The sequence below is a fragment of the Aulostomus chinensis genome, chromosome 7 (genome assembly GCF_037954235.1).
Source record: "Aulostomus chinensis isolate RoL2024-O1b breed Wild chromosome 7, RoL_Achi_v1.0, whole genome shotgun sequence".
NCBI classification, from domain to species: Eukaryota; Metazoa; Chordata; class Actinopteri; order Syngnathiformes; family Aulostomidae; genus Aulostomus; species Aulostomus chinensis.
Window position 1 is genome coordinate 31,152,332 of NC_141326.1, and position 22,403 is coordinate 31,174,734.

Genomic DNA, 22,403 nt, shown 5'->3' on the forward strand with positions numbered 1-22,403 from the left:
GACGCGTGGCAGGGTGCATCTGCTGGAGATGTCCCTCTGCTCATAGAAGCGAGGACGCCATCAGGCCTCCGAGATGTGTCCCTTCAGGCAGTGACAGAAACCTCCTCTGTAGTGTCAACACAGGTGAACACACACGAGGACACACCTGTTTCAACAAGTCCACCACACGCCACCAACAAGAGGATACACGTTACCACCTTCCTTCCACTTGCATCAGCCGCCGCCACGCATCCTCCACGTGCCGGGCCTTCACCTCAGCCATCACCTACAGATACGTTGCTGCCATTCACTTCCAGAGTCACAACTGCAGTTACTATGACAATGCTGCCGACAATCTCTATGGCTCAGACAAGGACCTCAGTGGACACAGCGACTCAAGACACTCCGCCCACTTCCTCAACAGACACAGAAGTCCCAGCCATGAAAGCTTCTGTCAAAATGAGCACCACACAGGTTACCATGCCTTCAACCACTCATCAAACTGTGAACGCATCACAAACTGCAATCACACCTCCAACCAGGAAAACACCTCCAACCATGACCACACCTCCAATCATAGAAACACCTCCAACCATGACCACACCTCCAACCATGACCACACCTCCAACCAGGAAAACACCTCCAACCATGACCACACCTCCAACCATAAAAACATCTCCAACCATGACCACACCTCCAACCATAGAAACACCTCCAACCATGACCACACCTCCAACCATAGAAACACCTCCAACCATGACCACACCTCCAACCATAGAAACACCTCCAACCATGACCACACCTCCAACCGTGACCACACCTCCAACCGTGACCACATCTCCAACCATGGAAACGCCTCCAACCATGACCACACCTCCAACCATGACCACACCTCCAACCATGACCACACCTCCAACCGTGACCACATCTCCAACCATGGAAACACCTCCAACCATGACCACACCTCCACACATGAATATATTTCCAATCAGGACCACACCTCAAACTACATCCACACTATTAACCACTCCTTCAACCATAGCCACAACCACAGCCATGACCACACCTCCAACTCAAACCATGGCCATACCTGAAGCCATGACAACACCTTCAACTCTAACCATGGCCACACCTCTAACTTCAACCATGGCCACAACCAAAGCCATGACCACACCTCCAACCATAGAAACACCTCCAACCATGACCACACCTCCAACCATGACCACACCTCCAACCGTGACCACACCTCCAACCGTGACCACATCTCCAACTGTGACCACACCTCCAACCATGGAAACACCTCCAACCATGACCACACCTCCAACCATGACCACACCTCCAACCATGACCACACCTCCACACATGAATATATTTCCAATCAGGACACCTCAAACTACATCCACACTATTAACCACTCCTTCAACCATAGCCACAACCACAGCCATGACCACACCTCCAACTCAAACCATGGCCATACCTGAAGCCATGACCACACCTTCAACTCGAACCATGGCCACACCTCTAACTTCAACCATGGCCACAACCAAAGCCATGACCACACCTTCAACTCTAACCATGACCACACCTCTGACTTCAAACATGGCCCCACCTGTAGCTGTGACCACACCTCCAACTCCTTCAACCATGGCCACACCTGCAGATATGAACACACCTCTGACTTCAACCATGGCCCCATCTGTAGCTGTGACCACACCTCTAACTCCTTCAACCGTGGCCACACCTGAAGCCATGACCACACCTCTAACTCCTTCAACCGTGGCCACACCTGAAGCCATGACCACACCTCTAACTTTAACCATGGCCCCACCTGAAGCTGTGACCACACCTCCAACTTCAACCATGGCCATACCTACAGCCATGACCACACCTCCAACTCAAACATTGGCCTTACTTGCAGATGTGACAATACCTCCAACTCCTTCAACCATGGCCACGCGAGACACCATGACCACACCTCCAACTTCGACCAAGAGTACACCTGGAGCTTTGACCACATCTCCAACTTCAACCAAGGCCACTCCTACAGCCATGACCACACCTCCAACTTCAACCGTGGTCAAAGACTCCCCAACAACAACAACCACACCCACAAAAGTGACCAGTCTTGCCATTTCTACGGCAACCAGTGTGTCCACATCTCCCCCCCTGACTCAGAGGTCACCTGTAAGTTCATGTCTTTGTGTCTCTGTTTTCACCTTCACAAGCTTGACATTGCTTACTTCTTAGCATGAACACTGTCAGGCCACCGCAACACAAAACAGGAAGCATGTTTCCATGCAGGACGATGACATGTGGTGTCACCTCCCATCCATCCCTCCATCATCCCTCCATCCCTCCATCATCCCTCCATCATCCCTCCATCATCCCTCCATCCATCCCTCCATGTTCTCCCTCTCCTCCTGTTGAGGGTGATGGGGGTGGAGCCTATCCCAGCAGCCTTCCCCCTGGACAGGTCACCAGTCCATGGCAGGGCCAACACATAGAGAGAGACAACCATTGGCTCTCCCAGCCACGCCTACGGTCAATTTAGAGTCTGGATTAACCTGGTCCCTCTTGATGTCTTTGGACTGTGGAGGAAGCTGGAGTACCAGAGAGAACCCAGCAGGAACAGGGAGAACATGGAGACTCACCCAGAAAGACCCCGTGCTCCAGCCGGGGCTCCACCCACAACCTTTTTGATGGGGGGCCACAGTGAGGACCACTGCTCCACCGGGCTGCCCTGGTGTCACCTTATACATGCTAATAGTTGACATGACATTTACATAGTCATGCAAGATGAAAATGTTCAAATGTTGTTACCTTGTTGTCATGGCAACAGACCTGTCAGGTCTAACTATCATCATGATTTTGTTCATCATCGTTTGATCGTTGATGAGATCTGTGCTGGGAGCAGCGGTGATGATGGCATGAGTGCGTGTTGATGTTGTCTCTCAGTCTGAGACCTCAGATGGTTGTGTAGTTCTGCTTTTCCACACTTTTGCAGGCCAATAAGGTGTGGATTCATGTGCTGCATGTGAGTGTTGTGCTAGTTCCTGAAAAACAGTAATTAGTTATAGTTACTAGTGACTGCAGTTCAAAAGCAACTCAGTTACTCACTCAGTTATTAAAACCAAAAAATAAAGCATTACTATGAAAAGTAACTATTTAGTTACAAATGCATTTTCATCACTGAACTGAACTCTGCTCAGCGATGTGGTCTACATTTATACAAACACTAAGATGTTTCAAAGTGATTGATTATTGATCAACTTTAGCCTGGCTAGCAGTAGCACTGCCTCGATGAAAAGAACAACTCAGGCACTGTTGCTTAGGGCTGAGGTGACATCTGTGTCGGTGTCTGTGCCGGTCCCTGACCCTCTAGCTTCAGCAACATGATGCCTGGATGCTTTCATAGATGAGAGCTGCTGTTAGCGGCCCCAGAGAGGCTCTTAGTTCCGAGACACGAGTTGCATTCAACAGAAACATTTTTCTCCTCCTGCTCAACGAAGGAGAAGTAGTGAGCGTACTTCCACGTGGAGAAACTCGCCCGAGGTTCGGCCATGATGTCTTTCACGTTCTTGCTGTTATGAACAGACACGCCCCCACAGTGCAGCTCGCTCTCCTCCTGTCTCTTGCACTTCCCCCAAGCCCCCCCGACACAGGAAGTAAACACAGTGGCTCAGCCGAGACAGTAAAATAACGTAAAAAAAACGAATAAACAGATCGTTTAGTCACTATAACTGAGTCATTGAATTTTACAATAATGCGTTTGATTATTAGTTACTGCCAAAGTTACTTTTTGGGCAGTAACTAATAAGGCAGTAACTAATAACGCAGTAACGCGTTCGTCCCAACACTGGTGATGTGCCACTTGAGGCCACATTGTTATTGGTGATTTTTCAAACATGATTTTGCTTCCCTCCCACCTGATGGTTGCCATGTTACTGCGTGGCATTCAGCTCAAATGTATGAGTGTTGGTGAGTTTACATTGGACATGTCACAAGGATGTGAGGGGGAGAAAATGTTGATGTATTTCTAATCTGCTGCTACCCGATTGGTTCGTGAAGTTCATGATGAAGGAAGTGTCCAGAAGGGCATCAGGGCACTGCCTGGTATACATGTGGACACATCATGAGTGAAGTAGTTTGACATTCATAACCTCGGATCTGCTGATTACAGCCGTGATGCTGCAATGTCGGAAGCACTGATTGATGTTTTTTTGCAGCTCGTGGTCGTCATCATTATCTTCATGATTATTGCTGTAAATAATCACAGTAATGAGGCTCATTTTACTGCACATTTCCATGGAGATGAGACTGCCAATACTTTAGAGTTACTCTACAACTAATCAGTTGATTAACATGTTCAGTGATGACAAGTTAACAGAAATGATTAACAGTAATTAAAATGAATTACCAAAGTTGTGCTGATCAACAAATCGAGAGAGGCGGAGCTTTGATGACTGATGGATCAGTCGTGGACCCCATCAGATATGCCAACAATTCTTAAACGAGTGACCTCAAATGTCCAATATTCTCCTGCTGTTATTGATATACCGAGGAAAGCATTGTTCTGATCCCTGGCGTGTGTTTGTGATCTGGTCCTTCCAGAGCGCCACCTGCAGCTTTGTCAACGTCACAGTGGTCAGCAGCACAGCTGATTCAGTGGTGGTGAGATTCACAACTGCGGCTTGGCGCCAGAACTACACCATGGTTACTGAGGGAAGTGGCCACACTGACACTGCTGCCTGTGAGCTGGAGGTCGGGCTCAGTCCCGCCTTCACCTGCAAGATGACAAACCTGGAGCCGGGGACACGGTACCATCTGACTGTGATATCCAGGACGGATGGTGGGCGGAGCAATGTGACAACACACACAGGTGAGATGACCCAGAGCTCCAGCTAAAGAGTTGTTATCAGTGACATGCTAAAAAAAAAAAAACTTTTATATATATATATATATATATATATATATATATATATATATATATATATATATATATACACACACACACACACATATATATACACATATATATACACATATATATATACACATATATATACACATATATATACACATATATACATATATATATACATACATATACATACATATATATACACATATATATATACATATATATACACACATATATATATAATATATATACACACACACATATATATAATATGTATACACACACACACACACACACACACACACACACACACACACACACACACATATATATATATATATATATATATTATGGCATGCCGTTCAGGAAATTAATCTTTGAATATATTGAATGAAACTCTGAATATATGGAATGAAACTCTGAATATATATATTCAGAGTTTCATTCAATATATTCAAAGATTAATTTCCTGAACGGCATGCCATAATATATATATGGACATACAGACCAAACCCACTTCTGCCTGTAAGATAGTGAAACATGGTTCCAACTCTTCTTCCTCCTTAAGAGTCCAACCTGCATGGATCTAGAATCTAAGATCCATAGCTCATCTTCCTGGGCATGTTAGTGCAAACAGGAAATGTTTAGTATCTTTGTTGTGTTTGTGTCTGCTGACGCGTTCAGGCTCTTGCTGCCGCCAATATGACAAATGATCATTTTAAAAACTTGGACATGCACACAAGGGGCTCCTTCCTCACCCTTCTCAACGAAGCTTTGATTTGCTCTCCTGGCTCTCACTACATGGCGCTCAGACACATCCAGTTAGCAACTCAGTGCTGAACATGAAGCTGCTGAAAAGACACTAAAGTTTGCTAACTGCATGGACAAACCTTCTTCTGGTTGCTTACATCCAACTTCCTGCCGTCACTGTTGAGATGGGCACTCGGCAGGTTTGTGAGTTTCTAACAATTGAGTTCATGTGATCTCAAGTGTTTGTTTCCAGCACCACTTCCTGTCTCATTGTTCGCCTGCAGCAGCGGAAGCTGGCGACCTTCAAACTCGTATAGTTGCTGGCCATGAGATCAGCTGATACCACACCACATTTCCTCAATGCGCTCTAACGCATATATGCAACCATTTATGTATTTTTGCATTTCTGTAATGAATTTGTGTGCTAATGGTGGTAACATCAGTCTGAGTAGGACTGGACTGTTGGGCGAACCACACAGCTGGAGAGATTTACATACTCTGATCACCAGGAGGTCCAGACCAGCTCCCGGGCCTGCAAGGTCCCGGTGTCCCTCTGCTGGTCACATTGATGGTATGATGTCACCCAGGAGGACTGTCTCTCCAGTTCCGGCTGTAAGACCTAGTCTGATTTGAACCAACAGTCAGATTTATTGGTTGTAATGATGCTGATCATCACCAGTTCACCATCAAGTAACTTCATCGTTTTTTAATGTCTGAAACGTTGATCAAAATCAGCTGAGATGATAAGGAACTCCTGAAACAAAATCAAATAGAAGCCACAACTTTGTGCCGTCATCTGTTCAGAGAGTAACTGATTATTGATTACCAATAATCACTCTTTTGTTTCAGTCCCTGACCGGGTGGCAGCACTTTCCATGGCGCCTCTCTCTGATGGCAGAGTGCTGAGGCTCACCTGGTTGCCCCCCAGAGGCAACTGGGAGAATTACCGTGTGCTGCTGTGGAACGACTCACAGGTTCTGGTGAATCAGACAGTCAGTCGGCTAAGCCGAACGCACTTGTTCTTGGGGCTCGTGCCTGGAAGACTCTACAGAGCTGAGGTCATGACTGTCAGCGGCCTCCTGAGCAACACGGCGAGCTGCCAGGGACAACTACGTGAGTCTGAGTCTCAGATCCTCTCTGACCTCTCGATACATCTGAAAAAAAACAAAAAAGACCCTCACTGACAGTCGAACAGATGATGAAGCTGCGTTAGATGTTCTGTACTGACTCATCCAGATTGCGCCAGGCTCACAACTCCACTGCCACTCTCACTGTCTCCTTCTTCCTGGGACGTGAACGCCAGCTGGCAGATAACTAATTCTGCTCATGTGAGTGAAGCGGAAATTTGACACAGATGACGAGCAGAACAAAACCTGCACTATCTTGGTTGTACTATCGTTCCTAAACTTCAACGCCATGTGTTTTTTCGGTGGGATCAAGTGGGTTGTGGTTCATCTGTTCAGTCGAGGTTCACGGAGTCAGCATAGTAAAAGAGACACAGACACCATGAAATACATAAAAAAACTACAAGTCACAAACCCATATTCTAGAATAATGGCAGTAGCAGTAGGAGTTGCTGCAGCAAGCTGTCCACGTTAGTAGGCAGTAACTGTGCTTTGGCCACTCTGCAGCTCCACGGATGGTTCAGCAGCTGGTCATCCATCACGCGGACGAGTCCACGCTGAGCTTCAGATGGAACCAACCGCTGGGCGAGTGGGAAAGCTTCACTGTGGTCCTGAGACAGACAAAGCCTGCCTCTATCGTGACTCAGAGGCTCCTCCCTCGGGAGGCCAGAGCGTGCACCTTCAACATGCTGACTGCTGGACGCAAGTACACTGTTACTGTGATGACCAGCAGCGGCAACCTGAGCAGCTCCACTTCTATGAATGGATGGACAAGTAAGATTAAGTGTGTGTGTGTGTGTGTGTGTGTGTGTGTGTGTGTGTGTGTGTGTGTGTGTGTGTCCTCACAGTGTGTACGTGTGTGCATGTCTTCAGCTCCGTCTCAGGTGTCCAGGCTTCAGGTCTCGAACAAAGGATTTGTGGATAGCCTTGTGTCTTGCTGGGAACCAGCTGGGGGTGATCTGGACTCGTATCTGGTCCTTCTGGTTCATGACAGCAGTGTCATCAAAAACGAGACTGTGGCATTTGACACCACTAGCCTCCAGTTCTACGGCCTGAGGCCCGGTGCCATCTACAGGGTGGTAGTGACCACTGTCAGTGCTGGAAGGATGTCAAGGCAAACAGTAGCAGAGGGGCGCACTGGTAAGCAATAGAGAACATTAACTTCCTGTTGCTGATCTCATTCTAGCATCAAAATATTGTGCTTCTTTTATGTTTATAATGACCTCCGGTTGAGAGAAGGTTCCCTTGTGTCCCTGGACTGAATTTGACACCCACTCAAATACCTGGTTCTGTGCTGTCTGTTCTCTCAGTCCCAGCTGCAGTCAGCGACGTCACTATCAGCAACAACGGCCGCATGGATTTCCTCAGTGTGTCGTGGCGTCCTGCTGCGGGTGACGTGGACAGTTACATGGTGACTCTGAGGGACAGAGAGAAGATGCTTCACACGCTGGCTGTCTCCAAGTACAGCCCAGAGTGCGTCTTCAGCTCTCTGGTGTCCGGACGCCTCTACAACATCTCCATCAGTACCCGCAGTGGTGCATATGGCAATCAGACCTTCATCCAGGAGAGAACACGTGAGGGGGCAACCTGAAGGGAGCATACCGGGGGGGGGGGGGGGGGGGGCAACCTGAGGGGAGTAGACAACAGTAGTAGTCTGGAAGGTGAAAAATGAAAAGTGAGGGAAGAGCCACTTGATCACTTGATCTTTGATGGTGTAGACGGAATCCTTAAAATGGTGGACTGGATATTTTATGTCATAGCGTTGATCTTTGATGGTGTAGACTGGATCTTTGACTTCAGTCACTCATGGTTCTATTACAGCACCTGCTGTCATTCCGCATGTTTCAACCCTCTTAGGTTTGACTGTTTTCTCCCCTCAGAGCCATCAAAGGTCCAAAACCCCACAGCAACTCACGCTGCCCGTGATGACTACTTAAAGGTGTACTGGCGTCATGCTGCTGGAGACTTTGACTTCTATCAGGTGTTCATCAAGCACAACAACCTGGTCCTGCAGAACCAGACAGTGCCAAAGACAGTGAACGAGTGTGTGTTTCACAACCTTGTGCCAGGCCGACTTTACACTGTGCTGGTGAGCACCTGGAGTGGAAACTACGAGACCAGCACTTCCACCCATGGCCGCACCTGTGAGTGACCTCTGACTCACCTGAAAGTGTAACATTACCCACATTTCCCTTTCACCGTCTTCACGCCTGAAAAACACAACTTGCTGAAAATGGCTGAAATTAGCAATATGAAGACACGAATGGATTCATATTCAGGTCGTGCAAACAATGAGAATCTGAATCTAATTCAGTCTGATCTGAAGCAGACTGCATCTGCCTGGATCATCATCATTATCATCATCATCATCATGTCTTGATGGTTTTTGGTTTTCTGACGCATCTGGACTTTCACAGGTACCAGGTAGGTGTCAGTATGACAGCGACAACTGAGCCACATCTGTTGGATGGAGAACTAGAGTGTATTCACTAAAGTAGTAACTTCATGTTTGGTCAGAACAGAGTTCCACCTTTCCAGGCTGAACTGTGATGCCAAAGTGCCAAAAAGTACTGTGTCTGGAGCGAACACCTCAGGAGGAGAATGAGTGACCGTCTCTTCCTGTCTCTTCTGCAGTCCCTGCAGCCGTCAGGTCCTTGTCTCTGGCCGGCCACAGCACTGAGGACCTACGGGTGACATGGTTGGCAGCTCCAGGCGATGTGGATCACTACGAGGTGCAGCTGCTGTTCAGTGACATGAAGGTGTTTCCTCCAATCACGCTGGGCAGCGGCCTGGGAGAGTGTGTCCTGTCGTCTCTCACACCCGGACGCCTCTACAAGATCCTGGTCTCCACTTTCAGTGGCCCCAACCAGAGGGCCAAGTTCATAGAGGGCCGCACAGGTCAGACAGCACCACAGTCACCATGTGACCACATGACAACTCACGTAGAGTCAGGTGTTTTTTAACTTGTCCTGAGGAAGAGCTGATCTGTCAATGAACATGAGTTCAGGCGAAATGAGGGAAGTTCAATTGTCAACCTTAGCTGCGATGTTTGTATTAGATGTTAGCGTCTCGGCTAAGCTCTTCTTATTTGAATGTTGGCATCAACACCAGCTAGCAGGCTAATTAGCTTTCATGATATAGCACAGGAGTCACCAACCTTTTTAAAGCTGAGAGCTACTTCTTGGGTACCAATTAATGCGAAGGGCTACCAGTTTGACACACACACACACACACACACACACACACACACACACATATATATATATATAGTGTATATATATATATATATATATAGTGTATATATATAGTGTATATATATATATAGTGTGTATATATATATAGTATATATATATACATATACACATATATATTTGTTATTTTAATCTATAAATAAAAACCCATTTTATATGTAGATAAATCTGGGACAGGCCTATTGTCATTTTCAAATTCACACCAATGCAAGTATGATTAAAAATAGAAACAAAAAATTAGATGCAGCTCACTGGTGAGTGGTGCTATGGTGAAATATTTTTAGAACAGGCCCACGGGCGACTCATGTGGTCCTTGCGGGCGACCTAATGCCCGCGGGCACCATGTTGGTGACCCCTGATATAGCATCTCAGTGTACCTGCAAGTGTCATCAACTTCATGTTAACATCAATGACTTATGTGTTTCCATCTTTTTTGCAAATCCTCTTTACTCTTCAGTTCCCAGTAAAGTCAGGAACGTATATGTGAGCAATGGCGGAGACAGCAGCAGTCTGACAGTAAGTTGGACGCCGGGTCAGGGCGATGTGGACGGATATTCTGTATTTCTGTCCAGACAGAACCGGCAGCTGGATGTGCGGCCCGTCCTCAAACACCGGAACCAGGTGAGCTTCGGCTCCCTGCAGCCTGGCCAGCTCTACATCCTGACTGTCCAGTCACTCAGTGGTGAGCTGTACAATAACAACACGGCCAGTGGACGCACAGGTTAGGACACAAAAGAGTGAGAATTCCATCAATGCTTCTGTCATAAGCATTTCAACACAAGACAGCTGATCCAGCATAAGCTTCTTGACAGATCAAGGAATTACTTGAAAAATTAGCAAGAATCACTGTGGAAAAATAGCTACAAATTATTTGTAATGCATTGATTTCATTTAATAAGTTGTATATTTCACACCAGATTTGCTGCGTTTGAATAAAAATGAAGTTAAACTGTCCATAATTTTACTGAGGACCCCTGAAAGATCCTTTGGGGGCTCAGAGACTGCAAACTGATCCAGTTTTACATGAGTCTGATGATGCATGTGGGCATGTCCAGTCCCCTCAGCAGTGACGACACTGCAAGTAGATGACTTGCAGAGCACGTCCAGCCTGCAGGTGCACTGGCGGGAAGCTCTGGGCATTTCTGATGGGTACAACGTGCAGCTCCTAGACGACAGAGGCACCCTGGTGGCTAACTCCTCACAGCCCTCCAGTCTCACTAGCAGCAGGTTCAGTGGACTTACCCCAGGACGTAAATACCGCATCCTGGTCCAGACCACCAGCGGTGGCATCCGCAGCCTGGCGGTTAGCACGGAGGCTCGTACGCGTAAGACTTCCTATTTGACTTCTGTCTTGTTCCTGATGTGTTTAGTCAGTGTGATCCACCTGTGACACATTTATCATTGAGAAGCTGTAGAAACACTCATAAGCTAGACGCTCAACTCTAACTGACCTTCGATTGGAACAGCAGAGGATGACGGGGTAGATGAACACAGAATTCATTGGGGACTCTGGGATGAACGTGAACTCGGAGTTTCCAGGTCTAGAACAGCTGCTTAGAGCTGTGCTATTACACAGAAACATCATTAATGTTGCACCAATATTATGATCCCATCATGCCTTGCACTGTCATATGAAATGTTAATTTGAAAGGTTTTACTAAGGCTTTTTCAGCAGAATGTACTCTTCAACTGTTCATCTTTATTGACAAATTATTTGACAATTCTTGTCTATGGGATCATTTTTAGAGTGCACCCTGAGTTGAGGGGCCGGTTCTATCAGTGGGCAGGGATGGGCTCAAAGAAAAAATATAATTTGTATTCTTGTTTTGTTCAGCCCATAAAAAAACAGATGTTTGGCAAATACAGAATATTGCCATGAGTAGCTTTGGATTGGTTGAGCTGTCTGGTCAGGTTCATGCGTTTGCATGATTTATTGATTTTATGTTCAGATGTTGTCATATTTCCCACACCTTTCCCTCACAATCAAACAGCCTGCACTTGGTCTTAGAGTTGCTGTTCCTGCTCCAACTGTCCGCCTGCACTTGAGTGCTCATGCTTCAACTCTCGCCTTCACACTCAGCTGCTTCTGCTCACTCCCAAAACTTCTGCTCCTAGATTTTTCTTTCACTCTGCTGTGACAACCCTGCCAAAATCCACCAACTATTGGAGGGAGATTTAATGCCGACCACTGAAATGATCCCTGGCACCTTGCGGGCACGTTTGCTTGGCATTTTGGAGTGTCCCGTGCGGGCGGGTTCTCTCTTACCCAGAATATTCCCAATCTGTTGAATTTTTTGGAATGATTCTACTTTCACTTGACTGCAATCAGACGACTCATACTTCCTCTTCCTGTCAGGCCCAGCAGCTGCCACTGACTTGGCTGTTAAAGCCAACACCTCCACCAGTCTGTCCTTCCACTGGTCTCCACCTGAGGGTGACTTTGAGTCCTATGAGTTCTTCTTGTACAAAAGCGATTTCACCTTGAAGGAGCACCGCCGCGCTCTGCCAACCAGTCAGCACTGTACATTCCAAGGCCTCCGACCAGGAATTCTCTACAGGATGGTGTTACTGACACGAAGTGGCGAGCAGACCAATGACAACGCTGTCTGGGCCAGGACAGGTGAGAACATGTCACAGGTCGAATTGGGTGATTGTTTTCTAAGTGGGCAGGTCTGAATCTGATTGTAAAACATTAAATATCAAACTTGAGAGGTTTGTGTTTACAGTTCCGGCTGCTGTGGTGTCTCTAATGGCTCAGAGTGGAAACCAGTCAGACACTCTGTGGCTTAGCTGGGATCGACCAAGTGGGGACGTGAGCAGCTACCTGCTGACGCTCTACAATCTTGATGGCTCACAGCGGGGAGAGGAGGAGCTGGGGACAGAGGTTACCAAGTTTGTGTTCCGTAACCTTGTAGCTGGGCGACTGTACCGAGTCGTGGTGCTGAGTCGCAGCGGAGAGCTCGCCAATGGTGCCAGCGTGCTTGGCAGGACAGGTGAGACACGACTGCGTGCTGGATCCTTATCGGGTCACAGGAGTCACACAGTCAGCCAATCATTGAACCTCTGTGGCACTGTTGAATGACACTGGCAACTGGCGATGAAAAGGTCACATCAGGTTGAAAAGTGAAAATCATCACTTCCTGTTGCGGATCTGATAGCAGCTCCATCCAGAACACCAGCATTTTAAAAGGTGTTCCCTTGTTGTGTCCATCGTCGTCATCTTCCGCTTATTCCTGACTAGTAAGGGTCTCGGGGGGTGGAGCCTATCCCAGCATCTACGGGCGAGAGGCGGGGTTCACCCTGGACAGGTCGCCAGTCCATCGCAGGGCCAACATACAGAGACGAACAACCATTCACACTCACATTCATACCTACGGTCAATTTAGAGAATCCAATCAGCTTCGTCCCCAAATTGATGTCTTTGGACGGTGGGAAGAAGCCGGAGTACCAGAGAGAACCCAGCAGGAACAGGGAGAACATGCAAACTCCACACAGAAAGATCCCGTGCCCGAGCTGGGACTCGAACCCGGAACCTTCTTGCTGTGAGGCCACAGTGCTGACCACTGCAACACCGTGCAGCCCCCCTTGTTGTGTTCACTAGGCAAATCAGGACTTCATCTGTGTGCCAGTCAGCATCATGATGTTGTCATCTTTTGATCCATTGATTTGAACTAATCAGTCATATCTACATTGATGATGTCATGACCCAGACTCCCTTGAGTTCATGCATGTGTATGAACATTCTTGCGAGGTTGATTTCTGCCACTTGTGACAGTAGCATGTAATTACAAGAGAACTTGACCTTTGTTGTGAAGGTGACGGTTGTATGTACATTGCAGAGTGTTTACAGAGTGAAAAGAATTCATTCTTTTCTCTCAGCTCCCAGACCGCCCAGCTCCTTCCTGTTTGGCGGCATCACCAACACTTCTCTGGAGGTCACCTGGACTGGCCCCGTTGACTCAGACTATGATGATTTTGACCTGCAATGGAAGCCACAGGACCAGCTGTCTGTCATCAACCCATATCACAGCCGCACCTCTGGCAGCCGCATCCTAAGGGGGATGTTCCCTGGACGCCTGTACAATTTCAGCCTCCGCACTGTCAGTGGCGCCACAGAGCCTGAAACCACGCCCACCTATAGCCTGCCTGTCCACAGCAGCATCCGCACCAGTAGGTGGCAGCATCTCATTACTATATGAGCTACAGTGTTCCTGGGGATTGGGGGGGGGCACACTGCAGTAACATGAGTAACAACAAAGTACTTGATATCCATAGACAGATTACCACATGGGCAAAGCAGGTGTGTGCTCAGGGCTCGAGAGCCAATGGGGGCCCTTGGCCTTTTGGCCTTTTGGCCTCTGGATTTTTGTTTTTGTTTTTTTTTAGGTACAAATTTAAAAATTTTGAATGAATTTGGGTTTTGAAAATGTAGTCGTTGTTGTCGTCGCCATTGTCCTCCTCCTCCTCTTATCTTGTTGGTCCGGGTCACCGGGGCAGCAGCCTCAGCATGGAAGCCCAGACTGTCCTCTCCCAGCCACGTCCACCAGCTCTTCCAGGGGAATCCTCAGGCGTTCCCAGGCCAGCCCAGAGATATAATCCCTCCAGCGTGTCCTGGGTCAGCCTCCAGGCCTCCGCCTGTTCAGAAATGCCTGGTACACCTCCTGAGGGAGGCGTCCTCACCAGATACCTGAACCACCTCCACTGACTCCTCTACATGGAGGAGCAGCAGCTCTACTCTGAGTCCCTCCTGAGTGACTGAGCTCCTCACCCTGTCTCTAAGGGAGAGCCCAGCCTCCCTGAGGAGGAAACTCATTTCAGCCGCTTGTATTCAGGATCTTGTTCTTTCAGTCATTACCCAGAGCTCATGGTTGGAATGGGAGGGTTTCTCCCACGCCCGAGTTTTTGCCTTGGCGACCGCAATGGCTGCACACCACTTGGCCTGCCGGCACCAGCCATGCCTTGTAGGCCTCCTTCTTCAGCCTGATGGCTCCCCGCACCACTCGTATCCACCAGCGGGTTTGGCCCCAGAAGCCTTACGGCCGCAGCTCACAACAGCTGCCTCAACAATGGCAGAGCTGCGAGAGGTGGAAGTTGAAGATCATCCTGATAGGTTCTTCCGTCAGGCCTTCCCAGCAAACCCTCACTAATTGTGTGGGCCTGCCAGATCTGTGCATCATCTTCCCCTCACCTGATCCAACTTGTTGTAAAATGTAGGATGAAAAGAAAATCATTTCAATGTTTTAGAAATTATAAAATTAATCAGTAATGTGTTACGGCACAATGACGTACTATGTACACGGGAGGTCAAACATACAGTGCGTTTTACAATGGAGAAGTGGGCGCTCAGTGGATCCATGTAACAAAAACGAAAGAAAAAGAAGCCAAAGATGCTGCTGTGGTGCAGCAAATTCCAACAATTTCAACATTTTTCATCAGAAAAGTGAGGCAAGATGATGGGGGTCATAGCAGCGGTGCCAGTACTACAACCCATGACACTCACATTCACTAACATTCGTATTCACTGATGGGCAGATTATGGACCTATTTAAGTGCAGTACAGTGAAAACAACCAGCCAGTGCACACTGCACAGTTTCACAATCGTCTTCCATGACACAAGACTCCAGAAGCTCTCTTTCTTAATTTTCTCCCAAGCTGCCATACCTTACCAAACCGAGAAGACCCCTGTGCTGCACACCTAAAATGACAGTAATTTTGTGTGAATGTGTGTTGCCGGGTGTTGTTATATGCGTAATGGTGAGAGCGCCTATGCATGAACACTGTTTGTGTGTGTGGGCAGGGCCCATAGTCATGATAATCTGTCTACATTCAGCACTTTTACTTTTAATTATTTGGAATGTAAAAGTAAAACAGTGTTAAATCCCTCCATGTTCCCCCTCTTCTCCTGTTGAGGGTGGTGGGGGTGGAGCCTATCTCAGCAGCCTTCCCCCTGGACGGGTCACCAGTCCATGGCAGGGCCAACACATAGAGACAGACAACCATTGGCTCTCCCAGCCACGCCTACGGTCAATTTAGAGTCTGGATTAACCTGGTCCCCTCTTGATGTCTTTGGACTGTGGAGGAAGCTGGAGTACCAGAGAGAACCCAGCAGGAACAGGGAGACTCACCCAGAAAGACCCCATGCTCCAGCCGGGGCTCCACCCACAACCTTCTTGATGGGGGGGCCACAGTGAGGACCACTGCTCCACCGGGCCGCCCCAGTGTCGAATAAAAAAAGATTAAATATCAAGAAACAAAAGGCATACAAACACAGTAAACAGGAAGTCAAAGCTGCTGAAATAGGAAATGTTTTTATTACATAATTTCCTGTCTTCGTCTTTTTCTGTGGTCCTGCAGAGCCTGAGAGAGTACATGCCCTTCACTGCCACCCTCAGAGCTCCAGCTCCATCTCCTGCTCCTGGGTGCCACCGTTGGCTGACTTTGACTCCTACACCATTGAGTGTCTCAACCAGGACTCACAGACTCTGGTCTACTCCCGCCGCACTGGCCGCCACTCCACCGCCTACATCATCATGCAGTTGGAGCCCCACAAACATTACACTGTGTCTGTCAAGGTCATCTCTGACAGGACCACAAGCGAAGCAGCCCATGACAGTGTGGTCACCATGATCGACCGTAAGTCATTGTGATGCAGTCACAGGAGTTTCTTCGCTGCAGGGGAATTCATCATACTTTCACCCTGTCAATCACGTGATGACGTCTAGTCACACAGTAACACAGGCAAGAGTCTTTAAGCATCTTACAAACTAAAGGTTTGTAGAAACCTCAGGTTCAGGATCACAAGGAATCATGTGACGTCACCACACATCCACAGTTAATTCACACCTTCAACATCATTTCTATCTGATTGAACGTGTCATTTTCATAAGATATCTCATCTTGTCACTCAGATCAAGATTTTGTTTCATATCTTCTGGCAACATCTCGTAATTTCCCTCCAATAACAAGATGGAGATTCCCTGAAAAGATGGTGATTACAGAAAAAAAGTCAAAGATCTGAAGAACAAGAAAGAGCACAGATTTTAGCTGAACAAACAGATTTTTCACAAATATTACTTTATCTTGAAAATATCGATACATATATAGTACACTGTATTTAGACATGATCGGGGCAATGATGGCCTTAGCAGTGCTGATCTAACTCCCTCAGGCCAAAGACCTTCTCAATCTTTGACTGTCCTCCAAAGTATTAGTAGGTCCACATGTGATATATTAGTTTCCATTTTTGTTCGTGCTGGGATGATCTCATGAAACAACTTGACAAAAGAGTCAACATCAATACTTTACATGTGAACTGATTTTTTTCACGTGTCCACCTCATGGGCTGCCTTCTTCCAGGTCCGCCGGTCCCGCCACTCAGCACTCGGGTCGATGGCGCCTCTGCTGTCGTCACTAAGTCTTCAATCTTCTTCACGTTCAACTGCAGCTGGTTTAGTGATGTTAATGGTGCCATCCGGTTCTTCGCTGTGGTGGTGACAGAATCTGAAGGTAGGAAGACTGATGTGGTCACTTCCTCCAAAATGTAACTACGTACAGTTACTGATGTACAAATATGACATATCTGATCTCAAAGGGAAATATTTGACTTTTATTCTCTAGTTATTGTACTGAATTAGAGAGCACGCCGAGAGCTTGTCCAGCAGCGATGGGCGGAGTCTCCTACTCCTGCCCATGTCCCACTGTGTGTGTTGTGTCAAGAAAGAGGGGCATGACCCCTGATTATATTTCAATTTTATGTGAAAGAGTAGACTACCGTTGCTCCCACTAGGTGGCGTATAGAACTCACACTTCCTGTATGTGACATGTTAGATCAGATGAAGACAACACAGTCATGTGATGCTCCATGTTCCATCAGGCTCACTTCCTGTATCCACTAGGTGGCACTATGACTCATCTGACCGAAACTGTGACAGTTCCCTGGTTCAGGCCCCACCCCCATGTTTTGTGAAAGTCCCCCTCGTAGTTTTGATATAATCGTGCTGACAGATGAAGGAAGACAAAACAATGTTATGACATCATCATCTCTTAAAGTCAATTGCTGATTGAAATAAATTATTAGTCTAACAGAAAATCAATTTCCCATTCGACTGAGACCCAGAATCAATTTATATCTGGGAAACAAAAACATAGAGCCTGACCCAGTGAAGGTAGAGGAAGTGGGTTAGGGTTAAGTAGCTCATAAACCTGAAACTGCTTAGGTTCGAAAGTGCTGACGACACTGACGTGGTCGTTATATGAGCCAATAATATTAAGTGTGAATAAAGAGAAATGCTACATTCAATATTTAGGACCTGAGCCCCAAAGGGTCCATCCATCCATCCATTGTCTTCCGCTTATTCCTACATTGAGGGTCACGGGGGGTGGAGCCTATCCCAGCGTCAACAGGCGAGAGGCGGGGTTCACCCTGGACAGGTCACAAGGCCATGGCAGGGCCAACATACAGAGACGAACAACCATTCACACTCACATTCATACCTACGGTCAATTTAGAGAATCAATCAGCCTCGTCCCCAAATTGATGTCTTTGGACGGTGGGAAGAAGCCGGAGTACCAGAGAGAACCCACGCAGGAACAGGGAGAACATATAGACTCACCCAGAAAGATCCCATGCTGCAGCTGGGACTCGAACCCGGAACCTTCTTGCTGTGAGGCCACAGTGCTAACCACTGCCTGAGCCTGAAGGTTCTTCAGGCGAAGACCCTATTCTGTTTGCTCGGCAGAACAACACATCAGCAGCACTAAAAACACTACAAACACACACTAAACAGTGTCCCAGCCCCCCAACACCCATGAGGCGGCTGGGCCAGACAGCCTGGAGCCGGTTTTCACATCCACACCATTCAAAACCTGGTCCTGGACTGTTCTTGCTGTCAATGAGCGCCCAATATGAGCATCATCTAATTTGACCCCTGAACATGCATGAAATTCACTGAAATTCGCCACACTTGTCCGGTCTGGCTAAACATGCACTAATCTAAAGAAATACAAAAAAGTCTATAGCGCCACCTAGGGAGCCACACAACTAAAAGATAATTGGGGATAATTTGGAGCGCTATAACTCCTCCCAGGAATGTCCCACAAACATGGGACCAACACCGTTGGACTCGTCTCATCAAGACGAACAATTCCTATGCTCTGAGCCCTCACCTGTCTACAACAGAATGTCCACAAATTGGACAAAACTATCAAAATGAGCACTTTTTTTACTCCCCGAACAAAATCTATCTCCTCCTAGGGCATTCATGGTATCGCTTCCAAACTTTTACAAATCAATTACACAACTCTGCTCTTCAAAAATCTTTAAAAGTTTTTATATGAATCGCTCGGTTTGGATTTTATAAGCCGTCAAAGTGGGGGAGACACGTTTCAGCTTCCAATGGAAGCCTATGGGGAGACGGTGTCCTCTCAGGGTTCATACTGTCAAACAAACCCTTCTCACGTCTACACCATCCATCCCACAGCTCTACCAACCACACCACTGCATTCCTGACAGAAACCCCTCCAAGAACATGGTGTTCTGTGTCCCTCTGGACCAGCGTATGCCGACTTCTTCCTCTTGTCCCACTCCAGTCCTGGTGCTCCTCCTCTCTCTCCACTCTAGCACAGATCAAAGACAGAGCAGTGGGGAGGGGTTCTTAAAGGGCCAGCTCTCAGCTCTGCTCTCACTCTAGCACAGATCAGAGACAGAGCAGTGGGGGAGGGCTTCTTAAAGGGCCAGCTCTCAGCTCTGCTCTCACTCTAGCACAGATCAGAGACAGAGCAGTGGGGAGGGGTTCTTAAAGGGCCAGCTCTCAGCTCTGCTCTCACTCTAGCACAGATCAGAGACAGAGCAGTGGGGGAGGGGTTCTTAAAGGGCCAGCTCTCAGCTCTGCTCTCACTCTAGCACAGATCAGAGACAGAGCAGTGGGGAGGGGTTCTTAAAGGGCCAGCTCTCAGCTCTGCTCTCACTCTAGCACAGATCAAAGACAGAGCAGTGGGGGAGGGGTTCTTAAAGGGCCAGCTCTCAGCTCTGCTCTCACTCTAGCACAGATCAAAGACAGAGCAGTGGGGGAGGGGTTCTTAAAGGGCCAGCTCTCAGCTCTGCTCTCACTCTAGCACAGATCAGAGACAGAGCAGTGGGGGAGGGCTTCTTAAAGGGCCAGCTCTCAGCTCTGCTCTCCACTCTAGCACAGATCAGAGACAGAGCAGTGGGGGAGGGGTTCTTAAAGGGCCAGCTCTCAGCTCTGCTCTCACTCTAGCACAGATCAGAGACAGAGCAGTGGGGGGGGGGGGGGTTCGTAAAGGGCCAGCTCTCAGCTCTGCTCTCCACTCTAGCACAGATCAGAGACAGAGCAGTGGGGGAGGGGGGTTCTTAAAGGGCCAGCTCTCAGCTCTGCTCTCCACTCTAGCACAGATCAGAGACAGAGCAGTGGGGGAGGGGTTCTTAAAGGGCCAGCTCTCAGCTCTGCTCTCACTCTAGCACAGATCAGAGACAGAGCAGTGGGGGGGGGGGGGGTTCTTAAAGGGCCAGCTCTCAGCTCTGCTCTCCACTCTAGCACAGATCAGAGACAGAGCAGTGGGGGAGGGGGGTTCTTAAAGGGCCAGCTCTCAGCTCTGCTCTCCACTCTAGCACAGATCAGAGACAGAGCAGTGGGGGAGGGGTTCTTAAAGGGCCAGCTCTCAGCTCTGCTCTCACTCTAGCACAGATCAGAGACAGAGCAGTGGGGGGGGGGGGTTCTTAAAGGGCCAGCTCTCAGCTCTGCTCTCCACTCTAGCACAGATCAAAGACAGAGCAGTGGGGGAGGGGTTCTTAAAGGGCCAGCTCTCAGCTCTGCTCTCACTCTAGCACAGATCAAAGACAGAGCAGTGGGGGAGGGGTTCTTAAAGGGCCAGCTCTCAGCTCTGCTCTCCACTCTAGCACAGATCAGAGACAGAGCAGTGGGGGAGGGGTTCTTAAAGGGCCAGCTCTCAGCTCTGCTCTCCACTCTAGCACAGATCAGAGACAGAGCAGTGGGGGAGGGGTTCTTAAAGGGCCAGCTCTCAGCTCTGCTCTCCACTCTAGCACAGATCAGAGACAGAGCAGTGGGGGAGGGGTTCTTAAAGGGCCAGCTCTCAGCTCTGCTCTCACTCTAGCACAGATCAGAGACAGAGCAGTGGGGGAGGGGTTCTTAAAGGGCCAGCTCTCAGCTCTGCTCTCACTCTAGCACAGATCAAAGACAGAGCAGTGGGGGAGGGGTTCTTAAAGGGCCAGCTCTCAGCTCTGCTCTCCACTCTAGCACAGATCAGAGACAGAGCAGTGGGGGAGGGGTTCTTAAAGGGCCAGCTCTCAGCTCTGCTCTCCACTCTAGCACAGATCAGAGACAGAGCAGTGGGGAGGGGTTCTTAAAGGGCCAGCTCTCAGCTCTGCTCTCACTCTAGCACAGATCAGAGACAGAGCAGTGGGGGAGGGGTTCTTAAAGGGCCAGCTCTCAGCTCTGCTCTCACTCTAGCACAGATCAGAGACAGAGCAGTGGGGAGGGGTTCTTTAAGGGCCAGCTCTCAGCTCTGCTCTCACTCTCTGATCAGACTCAGGCTTCTAACTCCTCAACTACAAGGCCTCCACACTGGACCAGGACACACTGGGATTCAGGCCAGGGCTCAGGCCCTCACAACGCTGCTTGCAGCTTGAATTTCTTCTTTCATTCATTCATTCATTCATTCATTCATTCTTTCTTTCTTTCTTTCTTTCTTTCTTATTCTTCCACTTTAGACTTCAATTTGACCCCCTAAACATGGTCCAAAACTCACTTAATTTGGCACGCACATCAGGTCTGGTGAAATATTTGATAAAATGTAAAAATGAACCCCCCAGTGTCTGAAAATGTGCTCCACAGCGCCACATATGTATCTAAAAGGGGCACCACGGTCCATAGGAATGTCGTAGAGACATAGAACAAGAATTCAATTATTTGTCTCATGAAGACCTACCAATCATATGCTGACACCCCTGACCTCAATCCTACAGGAAGTCCACAGTGTGCACATGAAAGTTTGACTTTGCGCCAACTGTGGCCCCCAACAAATGTTATCTCCTCCCAGGGTGTTAATGGTATCGCCTTCAAACTTTAATACATGATTCATGACACTGTGCTGAACAAAATTTATTGAAACCTCTGTAATAAGTCAAACGGCTTGGATTCTGTAAGCCCTAAAACTTCCATCCATCCCTCCATGTTCCCCCTCTTCTCCTGTTGAGGGTGGCGGGGGTGGAGCCTATCCCAGCAGCCTTCCCCCTGGACAGGTCACCAGTCCATGGCAGGGCCAACACATAGAGACAGACAACCATTGGCTCTCCCAGCCATGCCGACGGTCAATTTAGAGTCTGGATTAACCTGGTCCCC

General features: G+C 48.2%; 1 protein-coding gene across 1 annotated transcript in view; it reads left to right on the top strand.

Annotated features, from left to right (window-relative positions):
- ptprbl (protein tyrosine phosphatase receptor type B, like) overlaps positions 1-22,403 on the top strand; it is a 48,469-nt gene that overhangs the window by 4,265 nt on the left and 21,801 nt on the right. The window contains exons 2-16 of the mRNA XM_086209989.1: positions 1-2,163; positions 4,591-4,858; positions 6,500-6,763; positions 7,282-7,548; positions 7,648-7,914; positions 8,085-8,348; positions 8,655-8,918; positions 9,409-9,672; positions 10,483-10,746; positions 11,081-11,350; positions 12,382-12,645; positions 12,752-13,018; positions 13,905-14,195; positions 16,381-16,659; positions 17,383-17,532. The exon at positions 1-2,163 is cut by the window's left edge and continues 278 nt beyond it. Coding sequence (XP_086066115.1) covers positions 1-2,163; positions 4,591-4,858; positions 6,500-6,763; positions 7,282-7,548; positions 7,648-7,914; positions 8,085-8,348; positions 8,655-8,918; positions 9,409-9,672; positions 10,483-10,746; positions 11,081-11,350; positions 12,382-12,645; positions 12,752-13,018; positions 13,905-14,195; positions 16,381-16,659; positions 17,383-17,532 — 5,806 coding nt within the window. The remainder of the gene's footprint in view (positions 2,164-4,590; positions 4,859-6,499; positions 6,764-7,281; positions 7,549-7,647; positions 7,915-8,084; positions 8,349-8,654; positions 8,919-9,408; positions 9,673-10,482; positions 10,747-11,080; positions 11,351-12,381; positions 12,646-12,751; positions 13,019-13,904; positions 14,196-16,380; positions 16,660-17,382; positions 17,533-22,403) is intronic.